The sequence below is a fragment of the Trachypithecus francoisi genome, unplaced genomic scaffold (genome assembly GCF_009764315.1).
Source record: "Trachypithecus francoisi isolate TF-2019V2 unplaced genomic scaffold, Tfra_2.0 Lachesis_group5, whole genome shotgun sequence".
Lineage (NCBI taxonomy): Eukaryota > Metazoa > Chordata > Mammalia > Primates > Cercopithecidae > Trachypithecus > Trachypithecus francoisi.
This window is the reverse complement of record NW_022681470.1, coordinates 134,526,908-134,550,243: the sequence shown is the minus strand read 5'-3', so window position 1 is coordinate 134,550,243 and position 23,336 is coordinate 134,526,908. Positions and strand designations below refer to the sequence as shown.

Here is a 23,336-nt window from a genome sequence, read left to right as displayed (position 1 = left end):
AGAGGCCTGAAGTTGGCACTGCCTTCTGCTTTTTTTTTTTTTTTTTTTTGCAACCAACACTTCAGGCTCAGGCAGAGCATGGGTGCGGGGGCCGAGGACAGTGTTTGCCGAGGACTGCTCTGAGCCCACAGGGACCAGGAGCTATCACCTCTCATCCAGTTCCAGCCCCTGATTCCAAGCCACCAGCAGTAGCTGAGAGCAGGGGTTGAGCTTGAGTGTTCGGGACCCTGGCATTGTCCCGGGAGCTGACTTCTGGACTCACCTGGACTGACAGTGAATTGTCCTTCCTCTTCTCCGGGTGCCCGTGACTGAGACGTGCAGAATGGGGCCATCTCCCCTTTATTCTGGCATCGGGTGAGGCAGGATGACGGGACTGGGCTGTTGTGTATGTAAATTGCTTCCCTGTGGGGCTTCCACCTCAACACCAGCCTGGGGAGTTTCCAGGAGACCCACTGGGCTGGGGACTCAGCCAGGGCGGTCCTGGGAATGTCCAGCCTGAGCCAGGCCTGGATTCCCCTGGGGGCCACCCCTGGGGCCTCCTCAGATGTCCTCTTTCGGGGGACCTCCCAGCAAAAAGCTGGACACATAGTGGAGGCTCAGGATGTAGGGTGCTAAGGGATAGAGTGAACGGGGGACACTTCCCAGGGGAGTCAGAGACAATGTCCTCCTCCAAGCTCGTTTCCCAAGATTTGGGGATAGGAACTCTGCTTGGTAGAACCATGGGAAGGTTGTGGGCTGAGGCAGGGACTAGGGTGAAGCATCCAATGTATCACAAAATTTAAGACAGTGCTGAAAATCTAAGTCATATATGTGTGTGTGTATATATATATATTTTAGATGGAGTCTCGCTCTGTCGCCCAGGCTGGAGTGCAACAGCACAATCTCAGCTCACTACAACCTCCACCTCCCAGATTCAAGCAATTCTCCTGCCTCCCTGCCTCAGCCTACCAAATAGCTGGGATTATAGGCATGCGCCACCATGCCTGACTAATTTTTGTAATTTTAGTGGAGACGGGGTTTCGTCATGTTGGCCAGGCTGGTCTTGAACTCCCGGGCTCAGGTAATCCACCCACCTTGGCCTCGCAAAGTGCTGGGATGACAGGCGTGAGCCACTGTGCCCGGCTGATAAATAATTTTAAGACTTTTTTTAAGAACAGTTTTATTATTATTATTATTTTTAAAGATGGGTCTTGCTATGCTGGCCAGGTTGGTCTTAGACTCTGGCCTCAAGCAATCCTCCTGCTTTGGCCTCCCAAAGTGCTAGGATTTCAGGCACGAACCACTGCACCCAGCTTTATTTTTAATTTTATTATTATTATTTTTTGAGACAGGGTCTCCCTCTGTCACCCAGGCTGGAGTATAGTGGCTCACTGCCACCCTGCCTCCCAGGTTCAACTGATTCTCCTGCCTCAACCTCCCAAAGAGCTGGGATTACAGGTGCCCGGCCACCACTTCCAGTTAATTTTGTATTTTTACAAATACAAAATTTTGTATTTGTATTTGTAATGGAGATGGAGTTTCAGCATGGTGGTCAGGCTGGTCTCAAATTCCCGACCTCAGGTGATCCACCCGTCTTGGCCTCCCAAAGTGCTGAGATTACAGGCTTTTTTTTTTTTTTGAAACAGACTCTCGCTTTGTTGCCTAGGCTGGAGTGTAGTTGCTTTATCTTGGCTCACTGCAGCCTCTGCCTCCCAGATTCAAGCTATTCTCCTGCCTCAGCCTCCCAAGTAGCTGGGATTGGTGCCTGTCACCATGCCCAGCTGATTTTTGTATTTTCAGTAGAGATGGCGTTTCACCATGTTGGCCAGGTTGGTCTTGAACTCCTGACCTCAGGTGATCCACCCACATTGGCCTCTATTTTCAATTTTTTATAGAGATGAGTGTCTCGCTGTGTTGGCCAGGCTGGTCTCAATCTCTTGGACTCAAGGGATCCTCCTGCCTTAGCCTCCCAAAGTGCTGGGATTACAGGCGTGAGCCACCATGCCTGGCCTAGAGCAGTTTTAGGCTCATGGCAAAATTGAACAGAAGTTACAGAGAGTTCTACCCCCTGCCTTGACACATGCACAGACTCTCCTATTATCACTGTCCAGCACCAGAATGGTATACCTGTTATAATCGATGAACCTTCACTGACACATCATTATCACCCAAAGTTCATCGTTTCCATTAGGGTTTGTTCTAGGTGGTGTACATTCTATGGGTTTGGACAAATGTATAATGACATGTGTCCGCCATTAGAGTGTCATATGGAGTACAGTTGACCCTTGAACAACATGGGTTTGACCTGTGTGGGTCAACTTATGCATGAATTTGTTTCAATAAAAATTACATGGACTGTGCCTGCCTCTCCTCTCTCCCCTTCTACCTCTTCCACCTCTGCCACCCCTGAGACAGCAAGACCCCTCCTCTTCCTCCTCCTCAGCCTACTCAACATGAAGATGGTGAGGATGAAGACCTTTATGATGATTCTCTACTTAATGAATAGTAAATAAATTCCTCTTCCATATTTCCTTCCTTCCTTCCTTCCTTCCTTCCTTCCTTCCTTCCTTCTTTCTTTCCTCCCTCCCTCCCTCTCTCTCTTTCTCTTTCTCTCCTTCCTTCCTTCTTTTCCTCCCTCCCTCTCTCTTTCTCTTTCTCTTTCTCTCCCTCCTCCCCCTCCCTCGCTCCCTCCCTCCCTGTCTCCTTCCTTCCTTCCTTCCTTCCTTCCTTCCTTCCTTCCTTCCTTCTTTCCTTCCTTCCTTCCTTTCTCTCTCTCTCTCTCTCTCTCTCTGTCTCCGGCAGAGTTTCATTCTGTTGTCCAAGCTGGAGTACAGTGGCATAATCTTGGCTCACTGCAGTGTCCGCCTCCTGGGTTCAAGCAATTCTCCTGCCTCAGCCTCCTGAGTAGCTGGGATTACAGGTGCCTGCCACTATGCCCAGATAATTTTTGTAGTTTTAGTAGAGATGGGGTTTCACCATGTTGGGCAGGCTGATCTTGAACTCCTGACATCAGGTGACCACCCACCTTGGCCTCCCAAAGTGCTGGGATTACAGGCATGAGCCATTGCGCCCGGCACGTGGATTTTTTTCAATGAATTACATGGAGTGTGTCTGCCTCTCCTCTCTCCCCTTCCACCTCCTCCACCTCTTCTGCCTCTGCCACCCCTCAGACAGCAAGACCAACCCCTTTTTCTTCCTCCTCCTAAGTCTATTCAACATGAAGATGATGAGGATGAAGACCTTTATGATGACACACTTCTACTTAGTGAATAGTAAATATACTTCCTCTTCCATTTGATTTTCTTAGTAACATCTTCTTTTCTCCCAGGTTCAAGTGATTCTCCTGCCTCAGCCTCCCGAGTAGCTGGGACTACAGACATGCACCACCATGGTTAGCTCATTTTTCTATTTTTAGTGGAGATGGGGTTTTACCACATTGGCCAAGCTGGTCTTGAACTCATGGCCCCAGGTAATACACCCACCTTGGCCTCCCAAAGTGTTGGGATGACAGGTGTGAGCCCCTGAACCCCACCAGATTTCCCTTTAAAGCTTGGAGTTGGGGCAGAGACTGCCTTGTTTTAAGCCAGGGGCATGTCATGGATGGCAGGCTCTTTCCTTAGGGTCTACTTAGGATTTGCGACCTTCTGGGGCAGGGCCCTTCCTCCAGGAAGCCTCCGTGGTTACCCCTTGCTCACCTTACTCCCTCCCAGCTCCCTGACCTGCTGTTCCTCCCTTCAACCTAGGCTGTGCTTACAGTGCTGGAAGATTCTTTGTCCAGTTTTGTCTCCCCAAGTCTAGGAGATGCTGAGTTTTTTGGGGGTGTCCTGAAGTGCCCAGCACAGACTCATGACTAAGTGAGCATCAGGGAGGGATTGCTAAATGCACAAAAAGCCTGATGAATGATGTGGGGCCAGTTTGGGGTCAGGCTCTGAAACACACACGTACACCCACATTCAGGAAGTCACACACCAACCCACTGGGGCTGGGCTGGGCCTGGTAGGCAGAAGGAAGGCTGGAAATCCCATAATGAATCACCCCTACCCTAGGTTTCCTCCCACATCAGGAGGCCCACTTGTCAGGATAAATCAAGACCCCTTGGCTGGGCACAGTGGTTAACGCCTGTAATCCCAGTACTTTGGGAGGCCAAGGTGGGCAGATCACCTGAGGTCAGGAGTTCGAGACCAGCTTGACCAATATGATGAAACCCCATCTCTACTAAAAATACAAAAATTAGCCAGGCATACTGGCATGCACCTGTAATCCCAGCTACTTGGGAGGCTGAGACAGGAGAATCGCTTGAACACGGGAGGCGGAGATTGCGGTGAGCCGAGATCGCACCGTTGCGCTCCAGCCTGGGCAACAAAAGCTTAACTCCGTCCCAAAAAAAAAAAAAAAAAAAGTCAAGGCTCCTCCAGGCTGCAGACAGACCAGAGGGGTCACAAGAGTAGCCACTGACTACGGAGCCGGGCAGGCTCTCATGAGTTGTAGCATTGGTACAGATAGGCAGAGCCTTGGGTCCTGGATCTTAAGCGAGGCTGGGATGAGGCCAGAGGAGAAGGAACTTGGGGCAGGGCTGGGCTTGGGTTCAACCTCAGAGTTGACAGCAGTCACTATGGTGGCACTAATGATGCTAATAATGAAGACCCTGCTACTCCTGTTACAGGAAAGGGGTCCCGATCCAGACCCCAAGAGAGGGTTCTTGGATCTCGCACAAGAAAGAATTTAGGGTGAGTCCACAGAGTAAAGTGAAAGCAAGTTTATTAGGAAAGTGAAGGAATAAAGAATGACTACTCCATAGGCAGGGCAGCCCTGATGGCTGCTGGTTGCCTTTTCTTTCCTTTTTTGAGACGGAGTTTCACTCTTGTTGACCGAGCTGGAGTGCAATGGAACGATCTTGGCTCACTGCAACCTCTGCCTCCTGGGTTCAAGCGATTTTCCTGCCCCAGCCTCCTGAGTAGCTGGGATTACAGGCGTGTGCCACCACGCCCGGCTAATTTTTTGTGTTTTCAGTAGAGACAGGGATTCACCATGTTGGCCACGCTGGTCTCAAGCTCCTGACCTCAGGTGATCCTTCCGCCTCAGCCTCCCAAAGTGCTGGGATTACAGGCGTGAGCCACCGTGCCCAGCATGATTGCCTATTTTTATGGTTATTTCTTGATTATAGGCTAAACAAGGGGTGCATTATTCATGCCTCCTCTTAAGACCATATAGGGTAACTTCCTATCATTGCCATGGCATTTGTAAATTGTCATGGCGCTGGGGGAGTGTAGCAGTGAGGACGACCAGAGGTCACTCTTGTAGCCATCTTGGTTTTGTTGGGTTTGAGCTGGCTGCTTCTTCTTCTTCTTCTTCTTTTCTTTTTTTGGAGGAGTTTCACTTTTGTCACCCAGACTGGAGTGCAGTGGCGCAATCTCAGCTCACTGTAACCTACACCTCTGGGGTTCAAGTGATTCACCTGCCTCAGCCTTCTGAGTAGCTGGGATTACAGGCGTCCACCACCACACCTGGCTAATTTTTGTATTTTTAGTAGAGACAGTGTTTCACCATGTAGGCTAGGCTGGTCTGGAACTCCTGACCTCAGGTGATCTGCCCACCTCGGCCTCCCAAAGTGCTCGATTGCAGGTGTGAGCCACTGTGTCCGGCTGTGCAGGCTTCTTTACTGCGACCTGTTTTATTAGCAAGGTCTTTATGACCTGTATCTTGTGCCAATCTCCTATCTCATCCTGTGACTAGAATGCCTTAACTGGGAATGCAGCCCAGTAGGTTTCAGGCTTATTTTACCCAGCTCCTATTCAAGATGGAGTTGCTCTGGTTCACAGGCCTCTGACACTATTAATAAAAACTGCTGTGTGTGGGACTCTGAGGTAAGGTTTTATGTGCCTGTGCCTGTGGTTATTTTTTTCCTTTTTTTTTTTTTTTTAAATCTCTGGGATTTGTTAAGCAATGTCATACAGCAGAACTCAGAGAACCTCAGCTTATGAACCGGATGTCTGTTTTTGTAAAACTGTGTTTGGAGGTGAAATTCACTTAACACAAAATTCACCATTTTATTCTTTCTTTCTTTTTTGAGAACGAGTCTCACTCTATTGCCCGGGTTGGAGTGCAGTGGTGGGATCACAGCTCACTGCAGCCTCGACCTCCGGAACTGAAGTGATCCCCCCCTCCCAGCTTCCCAAGTAGCTGGGACTACAGATGTGCGTCACCACATCCAGCTAACGTTTTGATTTTTTGAAGAGTTGGGGTCTCACTTTGTCACTTGGGCTGATCTCGAACTCTTGGGCTCAAGTGATCCTCCCACCTTGGCCTCCCAAAGTGCTGGGGTTACGAGTGTGAGCCATCACACCTGGCCAAAATTTACCATTTTAAAGTGTACAGTTTAGTGGCATTTAGCATATTTACAGTGTTGTGCAGTTGTCACCTCTATCTAGTTCCAAAGAATTTGCATACCCCCAAAAGAAAACTCTGTCCCCATCAGCAGTCATTCCTCACTCACCCTTCCCCTGCCCCTGGCAACCACAAATCTGCTTTCTGTCTCTATGGATTCACCTATTCTGGACATTTCAGATCAATGGAATCTCACACTGTGGGCCTTTTGTGTCTGCCTTTTTTTTTCTTTTTTAAACTCAGCATCATGTTTTCAAGGTTCATCATCATAACCTGGATCAGTGTTTCATTCCTTTTCAGGGCTGCATAATATTCTATTGTGAGAAAGGATCACGATTTGCTTAGGTGATTGAATGTTTATTGGAACATACTTCCTTCCATTTGTTTACATTTCTATGGCTGTTTTCCTGCTATAATAGCTGAGTCACAAAGCAGAAAATATTTACTATCTGGCCCTGTCCCCATCAGCAGTCACTCTGCATTCCCCCTCCCACAGCCCCTGGCAACCACAAATCTGCCTTCTGTCTCTGTGGATTCACTTATTCTGGACATTTCAGATCAATGAAATCTCACACTACGGCTTTTGTGCCTGTCTTTTTTTCAATCACTCAGCATCATGTTTTCTTTTCTTTTTTTTTTGAGGTGGAGTCTTGCTCTGTCGCCCAGGCTGGAGTGCAGTGGCCGGATCTCAGCTCACTGCAAGCTCCACCTCCCGGGTTCCCGCCATTCTTCTGCCTCATCCTCCCAAGTAGCTGGGACTACAGGTGCCTGCCACCTCGCCTGGCTAGTTTTTTGTATTTTTAATAGAGACGGGGTTTCACTGTGTTCGCCAGGATGGTCTCGATCTCCTGACCTTGTGATCCGCCCGTCTCGGCCTCCCAAAGTGCTGGGATTACAGGCTTGAGCCACCATGCCTGGCCGAGCCACTGCGCCCGGCCAATGTTTTCAAGCTTCATTGTCATAGCCTGGATCAGTGCTTCATTCCTTTTCAGGGCTGCATAATATTCCATTGTATGACAGGATCACAAATTGTCTAGTTGATTGAATGTTTATTGGAACACATATTCCCTTCCATTCATCTACATAGCTATGGTGGCTGTTTTCCTGCTGTAACAGCTGAGTCACAAAGCAAAAAATACTTATTTACTATCTGGGGTTTTGTTTCTGTTTTTTTCTTTTTGAGATGGAATCTCTCTCTGTTGCCCAGGCTGGAGTGTGGTGGCGCGATCTTGGCTCAGTGCAACCTCCGCCTCCCAGGTTCAAGTGATTCTCCTGCCCTGCCTCAGCCTGGCTCTTTTTATTTATTGATTTATTTTTTGAGAAAGAGTCTCACTGTGTCACCCAGGCTGGAGTGCAGTGGCATGATCTCGGCTCACTGCAACCCTGCTTCCTGGGTTCAAGTGATTCTCCTGTCTTAGCCTCCCGAGTAGCTGGGACTACAGGCATTTGCTACCATGCCCAGCTATTTTTTTTTTTTTTTTTTTGTATTTTTAGTAGAGACAGGGTTTCACCATGTTAGCCAGGATGGTCTCGATCTCCTGGCCTCGTGATCCGCCTGCCTCAGCCTCCCAAACTGTTGGGATTACAGGCATGAGCCACCGTGCCTGGCCTTTTTTTTTTTTTTTTAATTTTACTATCTGTTTATTTATTTATTTATTGAGACGGAGTCTAGCTCTGTCGCCCAAGCTGGAGTGCAGTGGTGCGATCTCAGCTCACTGCAAGCTCCGCCTCCCGGGTTCACGCCATTCTCCTGTCTCAGCCTCCCAAGTAGCTGAGACCACAGGTGCCTGCCACCACAGCCGGCTAATTTTTGTATTTTTTTTTTTTTTTAGAGATGGGATTTCACCATGTTAGCCAGGATAGTCTCGATCTCCTGACCTCATGATCCACCTTCCTCAGCCTGCCAAAGTGCTGGGATTACAGGTGTGAGCCACCGCGCACGGCCTATCTGGCCTTTTAATACAAACTTTGCTAACCCCTGCTGAGCCAGCCCACCTGTATTCAAATGCCTATGCTGCTGCTTACCGGCTAGAGAAAGTGGCTTTATCTCTAGTCTTCATTTCGTCTATCTCTAAAATGGGAGAATAGTACCAACCGCATGGGGTGACTGTTAAGGATAAATGAGTTGATACTTGTATAAAGTGCTTAAAACAGTGCCTAGCACAGCTGAGTGTGGTGGCTCATGCCTGTAATCCCAACACTTTAGGAGGCTGAGGCGGGCGGATCACCTGAGACCAGGAGTTGGAGACCAGCCTGGCCAACATAGTGAAATCTCGTCTCTACTAAAAACACAAAAATTAGCCAGGCATTGTGGTGTGTGCCTGTAATCCCAGCTATTCAGGAGGCTGAGGTAGGAGAATTGCTTGAACCCAGGAGGCTGAGGTTGCAGTGAGCCGAGATTGCTCCACTGCATTCCAGCCTGGGCAGCAAGAGTGAAACTGTCTCAAAATTAAACAACAACAACAAAAACAACAAAATACCCTCAGAAAAACACGTGGAATGCACTTGATGAGTAGGGAGTAGAGGATGGTGGTGTCCTGGGTTCCTGTTGTCCCACCCGCCTGCCCCAGCTTCCCCAGCAAAGGTTCAGCCCAGCCCATAGGAAAAATCCATTTAATTATTATTATGGCTGGATTCCCATGTCCTAGAGGAGTCCAGACTCATAGTCATGTATTATTTCTGCATCTGGGGCACCTGTCCAAGCCCAGGGCTTCCCTGCTGGCCCCTGGTCTTCCAGTAGCCAGCTAGGCCTTAGGGCTGGGCCTGAAGCCGATCTGGAACCACAGCCAAATCATGAAAGCCAAGGTGAGCCAGCCCCCCAGTCAGTCGAACCCAGTTTACCAAAAAGAGACTCAAGTCATGACGTGAGCCAATGACCCCGCGGCCTCCAGCTGGGGCTTTTCTGCCATCCCCAGTGGGCAGAAGTTGACTTCAGTTGCATCTTTCTGGGACATCAGAGGTGAGATTTAATCTCTCAGGCACCTGGTCCTGGAACTGGGGAGGAGGAAGTTGAGTAATTCAAGACATGGGATATTGCAGAGATATGGTGAGCTTAGCTCTTGCCAGTATGTGAGGGGCCAAGACTGAGTGTGGGGGAATGGGGCCAGATGTTAGCGCTTCCTGGCGGAATATTTACGGAGCACCCATGGCCTCCTAGCTGTTATCACCCTGCTTCAGAGAATGATACAGGGCAAAGGGCTTTAAACATATCTTCTATAGAAAAATCCCAAACATATTCAAAAGTAGAGAGAATTGTAAAATGAACCCCTACGCATGCCTATCACCAAAGTGACATCTTCAAATCACAATTCATCTTATTTCTTCTATACTCCACCCATTGTCTCTCTTTTGTGATATTATCTGCTGTTGACGATCATTGCCAAGATCTATTAATTCTTTTTTTTTTTTTTTGAAATGGATTCTCGTTCTGTCGCCTAGGCTGGAATGCAGTGGCAGGATCCCAGCTCACTGCAACCTCCGCCTCCTGGGTTCATGTGATTCTCCTGCCTCAGCCTCCTGAGTAGCTGGGATTATAGGTGCACACCACCACATCCAGCTAATTTTTTTTTTTTCTTATATTTTTAGTAGAGACGGGAGGTTCACTATTTTGGCCAGACTGGTCTTGAACTCCTGACCTCGTGATCTGCCCGCCTTGGCCTCCCAAAGTTCTGGGATTACAGGCCTGAGCCACCGTGCCCGGCTGCCAAGATCTATTAATACATTAGTAGGAACAACATAATGATATTCCTCCTTCATGTATTAGCTGAAATACTTCTATAGAAAGAAACAGTCTCGGCTGGGTGTGGTGGCCCAAGCCTGTAATCCCAGCACTTTGGGAGGCCGAGGTGGGAGGATCACCTGAGGTCAGGAGTTTGAGACCAGCCTGGCCAACATAACGAAACCCTGTCTCTACTAAAAATATAAAAATTAGCTGGGCGTGGTGGCGCATGCCTGTAATCCCAGCTACTCAGGAGGCTGAGGCGGGAGAATTGCTTGAACCAGCGGGGGGTTGCGGGGTAGAGGTTGCAGTGAGCTGAGATCGCACCACTGCACTGCAGCCTGGGTAAGACTCTGGTGAGACAGAGCAAGACTCTATTTCAAAAAAAAAAAAGAAAAAAAAGAAACAGTCTCTTATCTTCCATTTGGTTACCCAGTGGTACCATCCATATGGGAAAGCCAAGATGAGTGCTTGATTCTTTTTCTTTTCTAGTTTGTTTATTTATTTATTTGAGATGGAGTTTTGCTCTTGTCGCCCAGGCTGGAGTGCAAGGGCGTGATCTCGGCTCACTGCAACCTCCGCCTCCTGGGTTTAAGCGATTCTCCTGCCTCAGCCTCCTGAGTAGCTGGGATTACTGGCTCCTGCCACCACGCCTGGCTAATTTTTGTATTTTTAGTAGAGACGGGGTTTCACCACGTTGGCCAGGCTGGTCTCGAACTCCTGACCTCAGGTGGTCCACCAGCCTCGGCCTCCCAAAGTGCTGGGATTACAGGCGTGAGTCACTGCACCCGGCCCGTTTATTCATTTATTTTTATTTTATTTATTTTTGAGATGGAGTCTTGCTCTGTCGCCCAGGCTGGAGTGCAGTGGCGTGATCTCGGCTCACTGCAACCTTCTCCTCCGCCTCCTGAGTAGCTGGGACTACAGGCACACACCAGCTCGCCTAGCTAATTTTTGTATTTTTAGTAGAGACAGGTTTCACCATCTTGGCCAGGCTGGTCTCGAACTCCTGACCTCGTGATCCACCTGCCTTGGCCTCCCAAAGTGTTGGGATTACAGACATTAGTGCCTAGCCTCTTTTCTAGTTTTCAAAATAATTAGAGTCCCTTAACATCCTCAAAAAGTAAACACTGATTTTTTTTCCCTTATTAGATTTACGAGCTCATTATGTCAATACATTGCAGTTTTTATCATTACTGATAATCAAATTGGCTTCCTTCTTTGGCTGGTGGGAGTCTCTTTATGTTGACACCTGAGTTCTTTTGACATGGCTCAGAGTCCTAGGTGGCTTTCTTGCTTCATGATGTAACAAGATGTTCTAACCAGATGCTGTGGGAACATCTTGTTCATTTCCTGCCACGGGCCTGGGATCAGCGATTTCTCCCAGGAACCCTTATTCCTTTGATTGGAAAGTGAGGAATCAGCTCCACAATCAAGGAGCTGAAGTGCTCATGGCTAATAAGTTAGTTTTGTTTCTAGGTCTTTTCACTACACACAAATAGAAAATCCTCTACTATCATTTTATTTATTTATTTATTTTTAAGACAGTCTCGCTCTGTCACCCGAGCTGGAGTGCAGTGGCACCATCTCAGCTCACTGCAACCTCCATCTCCCAGGTTCAAGTGATTCTCCTGCCTCAGCCTCCCGAGTAGCTGGGACTACAGGTGTGCGTCACCACACCCAGCTAATTTTTGTATTTTTAGTAGCGACGGGGTTTCACCATGTTGGCCAGGATGGTCTTGATCTCTTGACCTCGTGACCTACCCACCTTGGCCTCCCAAAGTGCTGGGATTACAGGCATGAGCCACTGTGTCAGGTCCCCCCCTTTTTTTTTCTTTTTTTTTTCCCAAGCCAAACTGTATCCAGCTTTATTAAAGATACTTTCCATAAACAATCATGGTATTTCAGGCAGGACATGGGCAGACAATCGTTAACAGTATACAACAACTTTCAAACTCCCTTCTTCAATGGACTACCAAAATCAGAAAGCCACTATAAAACCCAATGAAGTCTTCATCTGATGCTCTGAACAGGGAAAGTTTAGAGTGAGGGTTGACATTTCACATTTAGCATGTTGTTTAACAACTTTTCACAAGCCGACCCTGACTTTCAGGAAGTGAAATGAAAATGGCAGAATTTATCTGAAGATCCACAATCTAGAAATGGAACCAATGCTGTTTTGACGGGTGCCATCTCAGTGGCATCACTGGAAAGTCCAGATTGCCTGACACACTGGTAACCAATGACTAGGGGTCAGGTCCCAACAGATGTCTGGGCTTAAGGGAGTTAAGTCTATGCTGAAAGATGGAAAGGGAGAAGAAGACATAAAAACAAATTTGTTTTTCCATACCACAAGGCTTTTGTGCCAAGGTGGCCATGTGTGTCAAAGTAGAAAATCCCTCCTCCTGGGAACCAAAACTAGAAGGGAAAGGTGTTTTCCCCACATCAATCCAGCTTTGGAGACATTCTATTAGTGACATATGCCCCTTCCCCCAAAAACAACAATGAAGTGTTCTGCGTGCTAACAACATAGCTTTAAAAAAAAAAAAAAAAAAAAAAGGTAAACAAAATTCTGCGTTTTTATAAAACTTGATAAAAAATAGTATTTCAAACTGTACAGTAACCAGAAGTACACAGTTATCAAAAATGCACACACTTCACTTGGCATCTCCAGCACCTTCAGCTCACTGTGCCTGGTCTGTTTTGGCATCTCCATTTTCTGCAGGTTTATTCCCCTCCTTGCCAGCATCAGCTTTTCCCTTTTTCCCTTTGGGTACCTTCTCTCCCTTCTTTGCAGGGGCCTTTTTAGGCTTGGGCTCTGGCTTTGGAGGAGCAGGTTTAGCAGACAACCTCGCGGATCTTCTCTGTGGTTCGTCCTTCACCTTGGCTTTATCTCCTTTAGCATCCCCTTCAGCCTTTCTCTTGGGCATGGTGGCGACAGGGCGGGAGGTAGGTGCTGGACGCGGGATGCAGCGCGCACGGGCTTTGGTCGGTCCGGGGGTTGTTCTCGCCTCTTCTTCTTCACACTGCTCTTTTTTTTTTCTTTTTGAGAGGAGGTCTCCATCACCCAGGTTGGAGTGCAGTGGTCCCATCTTGGCTCATTGCAACCTCTGCCTCTCAGGTTCAAGTGATCCTCCCACCTCAGCCTCCTGAGTATTTGGGACCACTGGTGCGCCACCATGTCCAGCTAATTTTTGTATCTTTTGTAGAGACAGGGTTTCACCATGTTGCCTAGGCTGGTCTTGAACTCTTGAGCTCAGGTGATCTGCCCACCTCAGCCTCCCAAACTGCTGCGATTATAGGTGTGAGCCACCACGCCTGGCCTCCCACTCCCTTTAAAAAAAAAAAAAAAAAAAAAAAAAAAACATGGGCCAGGTATGGTGGCTCACACCTGTAATCCCAGCCCTTTGGGAGGCCGAGGCAGGTGGATCACCTGAGGTCAGGAGTTTGAGACCAGCCTGGTCAACATGGTGAAACCTTGTCTCTACTAAAAATACAAAAATTAGCCAGGTGTGATGGCAGACACCTGTAATCCCAGCTACTCAGGAGGCTTGAGATATATATATATATGTATATAAAATGAGTTTATATTGATGCTTCCAATTCATATTTTGGACTAAATGCCTTTTATTTAGCCTGATTAATTTGATACCTGCATTTTTATTTTCCCACACTGAAAATCCAGATTCTCACCACCAACAACACATTCACTCATTTGCTTATTCCACAATACATACACATTAATCTCGAAAGAACACACCGACAGTATCTTAAGTGATAAGGTTATGGGAAACAGTTTAACATTTTTTTTTCCCAGTCCCTTTTCATTTTGGTATATTCTACTAGGGATGTGCCATTAAATTACTGAGCTAAAATACTTTCTTTCTGATTGGTTATGCCAGTAACCTGAAGTGTTTGAGTTCTAGGGATTTTTTTTTTTTGAGTGTAGAAAGTATTTACTTTAAAAATTAGCTACAACAATAAAAACAACATCTCACTATAAGATTGTGCATTATAACTGCAACTATTAATAGAACCACTGTGCAATTAGAAAATACCTGAAATAGGGCCGGGCGCAGTGGCTCATGCCTGTAATCCTAGCACTTTGGGAGGCTGAGGAGGGTGGATTGCCTGAGCTCAGGAGTTCGAGACCAGCGTGGGCAACACGGTGAAACCCCATCTCTACTAAAAAACAAAAAATTGGTGGGGCTTGGTGGCGTGTGCCTGTAATCCCAGCTACTCAGGAGGCTGAGACAGCCGACTCGTTTGAATCTGGGAGGTGGAGGTTGCAGTGAGCTGAGATTGAGCCATTGCACTCTAGCCTGGGTGACAGAGTGAGACACCATCTCAAAAATAAATAAATAAATAAGATACACATAAATAAATAATAAAAAAAGAAATATAGTACCTTACCACATGCAACTTTGAGTTACTGGGTCATTCAGACGAAGTAATACCACATTACTTTTTTTACTGTGGTAAAATACACATAACATACAATTTACCATTTTACCCATTTTTACGCATACAGTTCTAGGGCACTGAGTACATTCATGTTGTGCAAGCATCACCACTAGCCATCCCCACAACTTTCTGACTTCCCCAGTTGAAACTCTGTCCCTATTAAACATTAACTTCCTATTCCCCACTCCCCGCCAAGCCCCTAGCAACCATCATTCTACTTTCTGTCTCTATGAATTTGACTACTCTAGATACCTCATATCAATGGAATCATACAGTATTTGTCCTTGTGACTGGCTTATTTCACTTTCCCATAATTAGATAAATGCATATATAATTCTGCCAGCTATCACCAGTTTTCTCTCCCCAGGGATTACTTTGCATTCGCCATTAGCTAAGCATGTGAGTGTGTAAAATACTCTCAAGCCTTTTCATTTGACCTGGTAGACTCCTACACGTTCTTTAAAACCCGTCTCTGGCTGGGCGCGGTGGCTCATGCCTATAATCCCAACAATCTGGAAGGCTGAGATGAGAGGACCCTCTTGTGTCCAGGCGACCAGCACAGGCAACATAGCAAGACCTCGTCTTTACAAATTATAAAAAAAATTAGCAGCTGGGCGTGGTGGCTCACGCCTGTAATCCCAGCACTTTGGGAGGCTGAGGTGGGCGGATCACGAGGTCAGGAGTTCGAGACCAGCCTGGCCAACATGGTGAAACCTCGTCTTTACTAAAATACAAAAATTAGCTGGGCATGGTGGTGCGTGCTTGTAATCCCAGCTACTCAGGAGGCTGAGGCAGGAGAATCTTTTGAGCCCAGGAGGTGGAGGTTGCAATGAGCCGAGATTGCGCCACTGCACTCCCTCCTGGGAGACAGAGCCAAACTCTGTATAAAAAAAAAAAAAAAAAAAATAGCTGGGCATGGTGACATGCACCTGTCATCTCAGCTACATGGGAGGCTAAGGTGGGAGGATCACTTGAGCCCAGGAGGTTGAAACTGCAGTGAGCCATGATTGCACCACTGTACTCCAGCTTGGACAATAGAGTGAGATCCTATCACAAAACAAAAACAAAAGCAAAAAACCCACCTCCAACATCCCCTTTTCCAGGAAGCTTTTCTTTTCTCTCTGGCTTCTTCTTTTTGGCTTCCCTGGTTCCAGGCTCCCTTCTGTGTTTCAGTCTTGATTCTGAGAGGTTGGGAGTGTCTCTGTGCAACCTGAGAGTCTGGGAGTGTGTAAGGGCTGGCCCCAGGGCTCACTCTTCTTGGAGCATTCAGCACAGGACTGGCATGGAGAGGTGAAATCTCAGGGAGGGTTTCTGCCTAAATAACAACAGTCCCATAGCTCTGGGCATCTCTAGCCGAGCTCTCCCAGACTAGGGAAAATGTACTAGGTCCAGTGGCCCAGTTTCCTCGGTTCTATCTCTGCCCGCTCATTGAGCCATCTGTGCCTAAGGGTGGTGACTTCACTGTGTCTGTCACTTGGTCAGAGGAGTGGAATCTGTCTGAGGTAAGGAAGGCCCTAGGTCCGTTCCAGGCTTCCCTTCTCTCTGAGTGGAGCACCTCCCGCTTTCTGTGTCTTGATTTTTCCAGCTGTAAAATGAGAATGATAATGTTTTCATCTCCTGGCTATGGCAAAGGAATTGGTGAATTGAAAGCATATCTGGGAGTTAGAGACTGATCAGCCTGACCAACATGGAGAAACATCGTCTCTACTAAAACTACAAAATTAGCCGGGCATGGTGGCGCATGTCTGTAATCCCAGCTACTCAGGAGGCTGAGGCAGGAGAATCAGGAGAATTGCTTGAACTCGGGAGTCAGAGCTTGTGGTGAGCCAAGATCGTGTCATTGATCTCCAGCCTGGCGGAGCCACATAAAGAACAACGCACACGGCTGGGCCTGGTGGCTCATACCTGTAATCCCACCACTTTGGGAGGCCGAGGCAGGATGATCACCTGAGATCAGGAGTTCCAGAGCAGTTGGGCCAACATGGTGAAACCTGCCTCTACTAAAAATACAAAAATTAGCTGGACATGGTGGCAGGTGCCTGCAATCCCAGCTACTTGGGAGGCTGAGGCAGAAGAATCGTTTGAACCTGGGAGGCAGTGGTTGCAGTAAACTGAGATTGTGCCATCGCACTCCAGCCAACAGAGTGAAACTGTCTCAAAAAAAAAAAAAAATTAATCATTTTGAAGTGCATAATTCAGTGGCATTTAGTACATTCACAGTGTTGTGCAACCATCACTTCTATCTAGTTCCAAAATATTTTCATCACTCCAGATGGAAACCCTGTACCCACTGAGCAATTATTCCCTGTTCCCCACTCCCACCAACCCCTGACAACTACCAGTGTGATTTTTGTCTCTATAAATCTATGCTGGGTGTTTATGTTTTGAAGATAGAGTCTCACTCTGTCACTCAGGCTAGAGTGCAGTGGTGTGATGTCAACTCACTGCAACCTCTGCCTCCTGGGTTCAAGTGATTCTCCTGCCTCAGCCTCCCAAGTATATGGGATTACAGGTGTACACCACTATGCTAGGCTAATTTTTAGTAGAGATGTGGTTTCACCATGTTGGCCAGGCTGGTCTTGAACTACTAACCTCAGGTGATCCACCTGCCTCGGCCCCCCAAAGTGCTGGGATTACAGGCATGAGCCCCTGCACCCTGCCAATGCTGGGTATTTCAGATCAGTGGAATCTCACACTATGTGGCCTTTTGTGTCTGATTTCTCTCACCCAGCATCATGTTTTTGAGGTTCAGCCACACTGTAGCATGGAGCAGTGCTTCATTCCTTTTTGTGGCTGTATAATACTCCATTGTAGGAATATGTAATATTTTCTCTATGCATCAACTGATGGACATTTGAGTTGTTTCTACTTTTTTTTTTGACATAGGGTCTCACTCTGTTGCTCAGGCTGGAGTGCAGTGGCGCGATCATGGCTCACTACAACCTCTACCTCCTGGGTTCAAGCAATTTTCCTGCCTCAGCCTCCAGAGTAGCTGGGATTACAGGCATGCGTCACCACACCTGGCTAGTGTTTGTATTTTTAGTAGAGACAGGGTTTCACCATGTTGGCCAGGCTGGTCTCAAACTCCTGGGTTCAAGCGATCCACCCACCTCAGCCTCCCAAAGTGCTGGGATTACAGGCGTGAGCCACTGTGCCTGACCTGTTTCTACTTTTGAGGAGAATAGAAGTGTACTGCTATGAATATGTGTGTACATGTATTTGTTTGAGTACTTGTCTTCAATTCTTGTGGGCATTTGCCTAGGAGTGGTATTGCTGGGTCATGTGGTAACTCTATGTTTAACTTTTTGAGGGACTGCTAAGCCTCACCACTTACGTTTACATACTTTATCTCACTGATGCCTCTCATAGCTATTAGGGAGAGATACGTGGAGACTGGTTAACATCCTCATTTTGCAGACAAGGAAACAGGCTGGGAGAGGTGGTCCCATGCCAGCCTGAGGTTAATGGCCATCAGAATAACTTTCACCTGCTTCTGGGTATGGTCGCTCACACCTGTAGTCCCAGCACTTTGGGAAGCTGAAGTGGGTGGATCACCTGAGGTCAGGAGTTTGAAACCAGCCTGGCCAACATGGTGAAACCTTGTCTTTACTAAAAATATAAAAAATAGCTGGGCATAATGGCACACACCCGTAATCCCAGCTACTTGGGAGTCTGAGGTAGGAGAATCGCTTGAACCTGTCTCAAAAAAAAAAAAAAAATGCTCCCATCTGCTGAGTAGCCACTGGGTGCCACCCAGTTGCTAAGGAAGGTCTTAAGATTGATCCCCTAAGAGGCCGAGCATGGTGGCACATGGCTGTAATACCAGCACTTTAGGAGGCTGAGGCAAGAGGATCGCTTGAGGCCAGAAGTTCAAGCCTGCAGTGAGCTAGGATCGTGCCACTGTACTCCAGTCTGGGCAGCATAATGAGATCCCAATCTCTTAAAAAAAAAAAAAAAAAATGGACTAGCCCCGCTCCCCACCTCTGGCCCCAACATCTTTATGCTTCATGTTCTCTGGAATCTGACAGACCTGGGTGTAACACCCAACTTAGGTAAATTACTTCCTTACTCTGAGCTTCTGTGTCTCTACCTGTAAATAATCATAATCCAAGACCCCACCTTATAGTCTTCCTGTGGAGAATGAATTTAGTCACGTGGGCAGAGGCTGGAGCCTGTATTAAGGGTTTGATTTACAGATGTATCAAACAAACAAAAAGTGCTCAACTGTCCAGGCACGATGACTCATGTCTGTAATCCCAGCACTTTGAGAGGCTGAGGTGGGAGGATCGCTCAACTTCAGTAGTTCTAGACCAGCCTGAGCAACACAGGGAAACCCTATTTCTGCAAAAAATTTTTTAAAAAATTAGCCAGGCATGGTGGTGCATACCTCTAGTCCCAGTTACTTGGGAGGCTCAGGTGGAAGGATTGCTTGAACCTGGGAGTTCGAGGCTGCAATGAGATGTGATTGCGCCACTGCACTCCAACCTGGGTGACAGAGTGAGACCCTGTCTCAAAAATAAAAAGGCCAACTGAGTCTCAGAGGGGTGAAGGAACTTGCCAAAAGTCACACAGCACCCGGATCCAGCCTGCAAGCGTTTTAGAGACATTTCCTGAAACTTCTTAACCCTTTGGAAGCTGAGGAGGAGAGATTCCAAAAGCCAGGTTCTCCTGGGAAGGAGCCTGCTGCTGCATTACTTTGCTGTTTTCGGGGAGCTGACCTTTGCCAATAATCCTTGCCGAATCAGCCCGCAGTGGCCTGTGATCGCAAACAACAGCAAGTGGTTCCCTGGTGGAGGTGGCGGTACCACCTTTGCTCCAACCCACTCCCACTCTCTGCTCTTCTGTTGATATCAGCACAGCTGTAGGCAGGCTGATTTCTGGAGCCTCAAATGGGGCAGAGTGCCGGGCACTTCCCTGCCTCCAGCCATTGGCTGCTGCCGGTCCGCCTCCTCTGGGGCACCCTTTCTCTTTCCCTCTCATTCTCCCTGGCACACAGGGAAATCTCATAAGGACCTTCACTATCTGGCTTCTACCAGTCTCTCTGAGTTCCGCTCCTGGGTTCCCCCTGCCCACTGGCCTCTGGCTCTTTGAGGTCGCCACCCTCCCTCCAGCCCCAGGGCCTCTGCACTTACTGCCCACTTTGTTGGAATGCTTATATTCACATTTTCCCATCATTCAGGGGTCACTCAAATATCACTTCCTTCTAGACGTGTTCCCTGACTATCTTCTCTAAACCAGATTTCCAGTCCCTCCCTGTGACCTCATCCTATTTATGCAGATCCCTATCTGGTGCACTCTTACTCATCTGCGTGTTTATTTCGGCCTCCCCCAGTTGGATGGAAACCATGTGAGGGCAGGGACCTGTCCCGCTTGGAGGAGCGGCATCCCCAGGGCTGCAACCAGTGCCTGGCACACCCGTTCAGGAAACATCTGTCAACTGACTGACGGCTGGGCTTGTTATTATTATTATTATTATTTTGAGATGGAGTCTCACTCTGTCGCCCAGGCTGGAGTGCAGTGGTGCGATCTTGGCTCACTACAACCTCCGCCTTCCGGGTTCAAGCAATCCTCCCTGCTTCAGCCTCCCGAGTAGCTGGGATTACAGGTGCCCACCACCACGCATGGCTAATTTTTGTATCTTTTTTAGTAGAGACAGGGTTTCCCCCTGTTGGTCAGGCTGGTCTTGAACTCCTGACCTCAGGTGATCCACCCACCTCAGCCTCCCAAAGTGCTAGGATTACATTTGTGAGCCACTGCACCCGGCCTTGGGCTTATTATTATAAATGTGAATTGTGTTTTCTCCTAAATTGGCTCGTGAGGATGAAGGCCTTTTTCCATGTTCAGCATCGGCATCTAGGGACACTCCTCAGATGGGCCACAAGAGTTCAAGCCTGTTAAGGAAAAAGAAAAAGGCTGGGCGCGGTGGCTCACACCTGTAATCCTAGCACTTTGAGAGGCCAAGGCAGGCAGATCACCTGAGTTCAGGAGTTCGAGACCAGCCTGGGCAACACGGTGAAACCCTGTCTCCACTAAAAATACAAAAAATTAGCTGGTGTGGCGGCGTGCACCTGTAGTCTCAGCTACTCTGGAGGCTGAGGCAGGAGAATTGCTAGAACCCGGGAGGCGGAGGTTGCAGTGAGCCGAGATCGTGCTACTGCACTGCAGCCTGGGCAACAGAGTGAGACTCCATCTCTAAAAATAAATAAACAAATAAAGAAATAAATAATAAATAAATATTTTTTTCCCTGCTGTCTCTGTCAGCAAAGACTGGAAAGGCACTTACCTCTAAGATGCCCAGCCTCATGCTGGAAGATTCTGGGGCCCCAAAAGGCCCAAGCCCTGGACTCTGAGGTTCCCAGCTTGGGGGCAATTGCAGCCAGTCACTCTCAGCTCCCTGTGGTCAGGACTGGGCTAGCTGAAACAACCTAGATACGAGGTAAGGTACAGCCTGGGATGGGGACATAGAAAGGTTTCTGGAAGAGGGGGTGCTGCAGGGGCTTTGAAGAATGAATAGGAGTTGGTCTCACAGGGAAGAGTATTCCAGCAGAGGAAGCAGCTTTAGGGGATTGGGAGAAGGAGAAGTGTGAGAAGTAATAAGGGACATTTACATAACACTTTCCTGAGGACAGATCACATTCACACCCACCTGCTTGTTGGAGCCTCAGGATTACCTTAAGAGGGAAGGAGGAGGACCACTCCCATTTTACAGTTGAGAAAAATGAAGCACAGAGACGCTAAGACGTGTACCTAAGGCCACAGAGCTGGTAAATGTCAAAGCCAGGCCTAGATACCTGCCTGCTTCTCCTGAAGGGGAATTCTTATTAATAGAGGGACAAGGGTGCTTCTAATAGGCTGCGGGAGCTGGGGGGCGGTGGGGGAGGGAGGCGGGGGTAAGGGGAGGGAAGAATCTGATTGGCCGAGGAACTGAAAAGTGGAAGTAGTTGGTAGGGTGGGCAGACAAGCAAAGTCTGATTGGCTGGAAAGTAAGATATGGAAGTCTGATTGGGTGAGAGTTAAGAGAGTAGTTTAATTGACCAAGGCAGACTCTGATTGGCTGGAAAGTAGGTTATGGAAATCTGATTGGGTGAGAGTTAAGAGAGTAGTTTAATTGACTAAGGCAGACTCTGATTGGCTGAGGGGTTTGAGAGCAGCGTTTAGTTGAGGGAGGGGGAAGAGGGCAGAACCTAATTGGATGAAAAACAGGAGATTGGGGTTTGATTGACTGAGGGATATAAAAGCATTTAATTGGCTGAGGTGTGGGAGTGTGGAATCTGATTGACTGGTGGAAACTCAGCATGAAGTTTCCCCGGGGGTGTTAGCAATGTCATTTCTGTTCTCCTTCACAAATCCCGTGTCTCTGGGCCCTGCTGGAAGGAGGTGGAGATTAATCCCCGAGGACTATGGGGAAATGGAGGCAGGTGTGTGTGGAGGAGGGGAGGGGACTGGGTCACTCCAAGCAAAGGCCAGAGAGGACACTTCCCCAGCCATACCTGCTGAGAAAGAATCTTGTTCTCCACCTTCCATCACGCCTCCTCCAGAGTGATCACTAGGATTTATGCCCCAGAAGGGTGAGGTGTCACCCAGCCCCTCTGTAATTCCCAGGGAGGAAGGAGGGGTCCTCCTCATTTCTTCCCCCTCCCCAGCAGCACCCCTTCTCCCCAATCCTCCCCCTTCCTAGGGGACCACACTCTCCATCTCTCTAGTTTCTGATGACAAGGACATTTTCTCCCTCCACGTGCCTGCCCAAAGGCATCTTCTTGCACCCACTGAGTTTTTTTGTTTTTTGTTTTGAGACGGAGTCTCGCTCTGTCACCAGGCTGAAGTGTGGTGGCACGATCTCGGCTCACTGCAACTTCTGCCTCCTGGGTTCAAACGATTCTTTTGCTTCAGCCTCCCGAGTAGCTGGAACTACAGTCGCACACCACCACGCCTAGCTAATTTTTGTATTTTTAGTAGAGACGGGGTTTCACCATGTTGGCCAGTTTGTCTCAATCTCTTGACCTTGTGATCCTCCCGCCTCGACCTCCCAAAGTGCTATTGCTATTGTCTTCCTCCTCCACCAGGAGCTTCTCTCCCCTCCCTTCCTCTACCCCTAATCTTCCTGTTTTACTGTCTTTATCTCTCTTCCTTCACCCTCCTCCTTCTCTTCTACTCACTCCATTAAAAACTCCAGCCTAGGCCATGCGCGGTGGCTGATGCCTGTAATCCCAACACTTTGGGAAGCTGAGGCTTGAGCCCAGGGCAACATAGTGGGACCCTCACCCTATCTCTACAAAAAAATTAAAAAATCAGCTGGGCATGGTGGCGAGCGCCTGTAGTTTTAGCTACTTGGGAGGCTGAGACGGGAAGATCGCTTGAGCCCAGGAGGTCGAGGCTGCAGTGGACTATGACTGCACCACTGCACTCCAGCCTGGATGACAGAGTGAGACCCTATCTCAAAAACAACACAAAACCTCTAGTCTAAATGATGCCCAAGTGGAAAACCTTGGAGTTACATCCAGTCTGTCAGCAAATCCCATCAGCTCCACCTTTTATTAAACAAATCCCAAATTCTACCACCTTTCACAACTCTCAGTTCCTTCAGGGTTGGGTAGTGAGGCAGCAAGCTCTTGCTCTCCCTTTACTCTGTTCATGATATTGCAGCCAGAGGAAGCCTGTTAAAACCTCCTAGAGGATACCCCTTCTCTGCCTAGAACCCTGTATGGCTCCCACCTTCCTCAGAGTAATAACCTAAGCCCTCTCAGTGGTCCCCCAGGTCCTAGACAACCTGTCCTGTCATTTCCCTGCATTT

General features: G+C 48.1%; 1 protein-coding gene across 1 annotated transcript; it reads right to left on the bottom strand.

Moving 5' to 3' along the window:
* Positions 1–11,927: 11,927 nt before the first annotated feature.
* LOC117075351 (non-histone chromosomal protein HMG-17-like) lies at positions 11,928–13,087 on the bottom strand. The gene has a single exon (XM_033197628.1). It carries the CDS (start codon positions 13,009–13,011, stop codon positions 12,766–12,768), a length of 246 nt encoding a protein of 81 aa, XP_033053519.1. The 5' UTR covers positions 13,012–13,087; the 3' UTR covers positions 11,928–12,765.
* Between the last annotated feature and the right edge of the window lie 10,249 nt (positions 13,088–23,336).

What these genes read in the sequence shown, in the direction of transcription:
- LOC117075351 (XM_033197628.1), bottom strand. Translation starts at nt 13,011, where the DNA reads ATGCCCAAGAGAAAGGCTGAAGGGGATGCTAAAGGAGATAAAGCCAAG.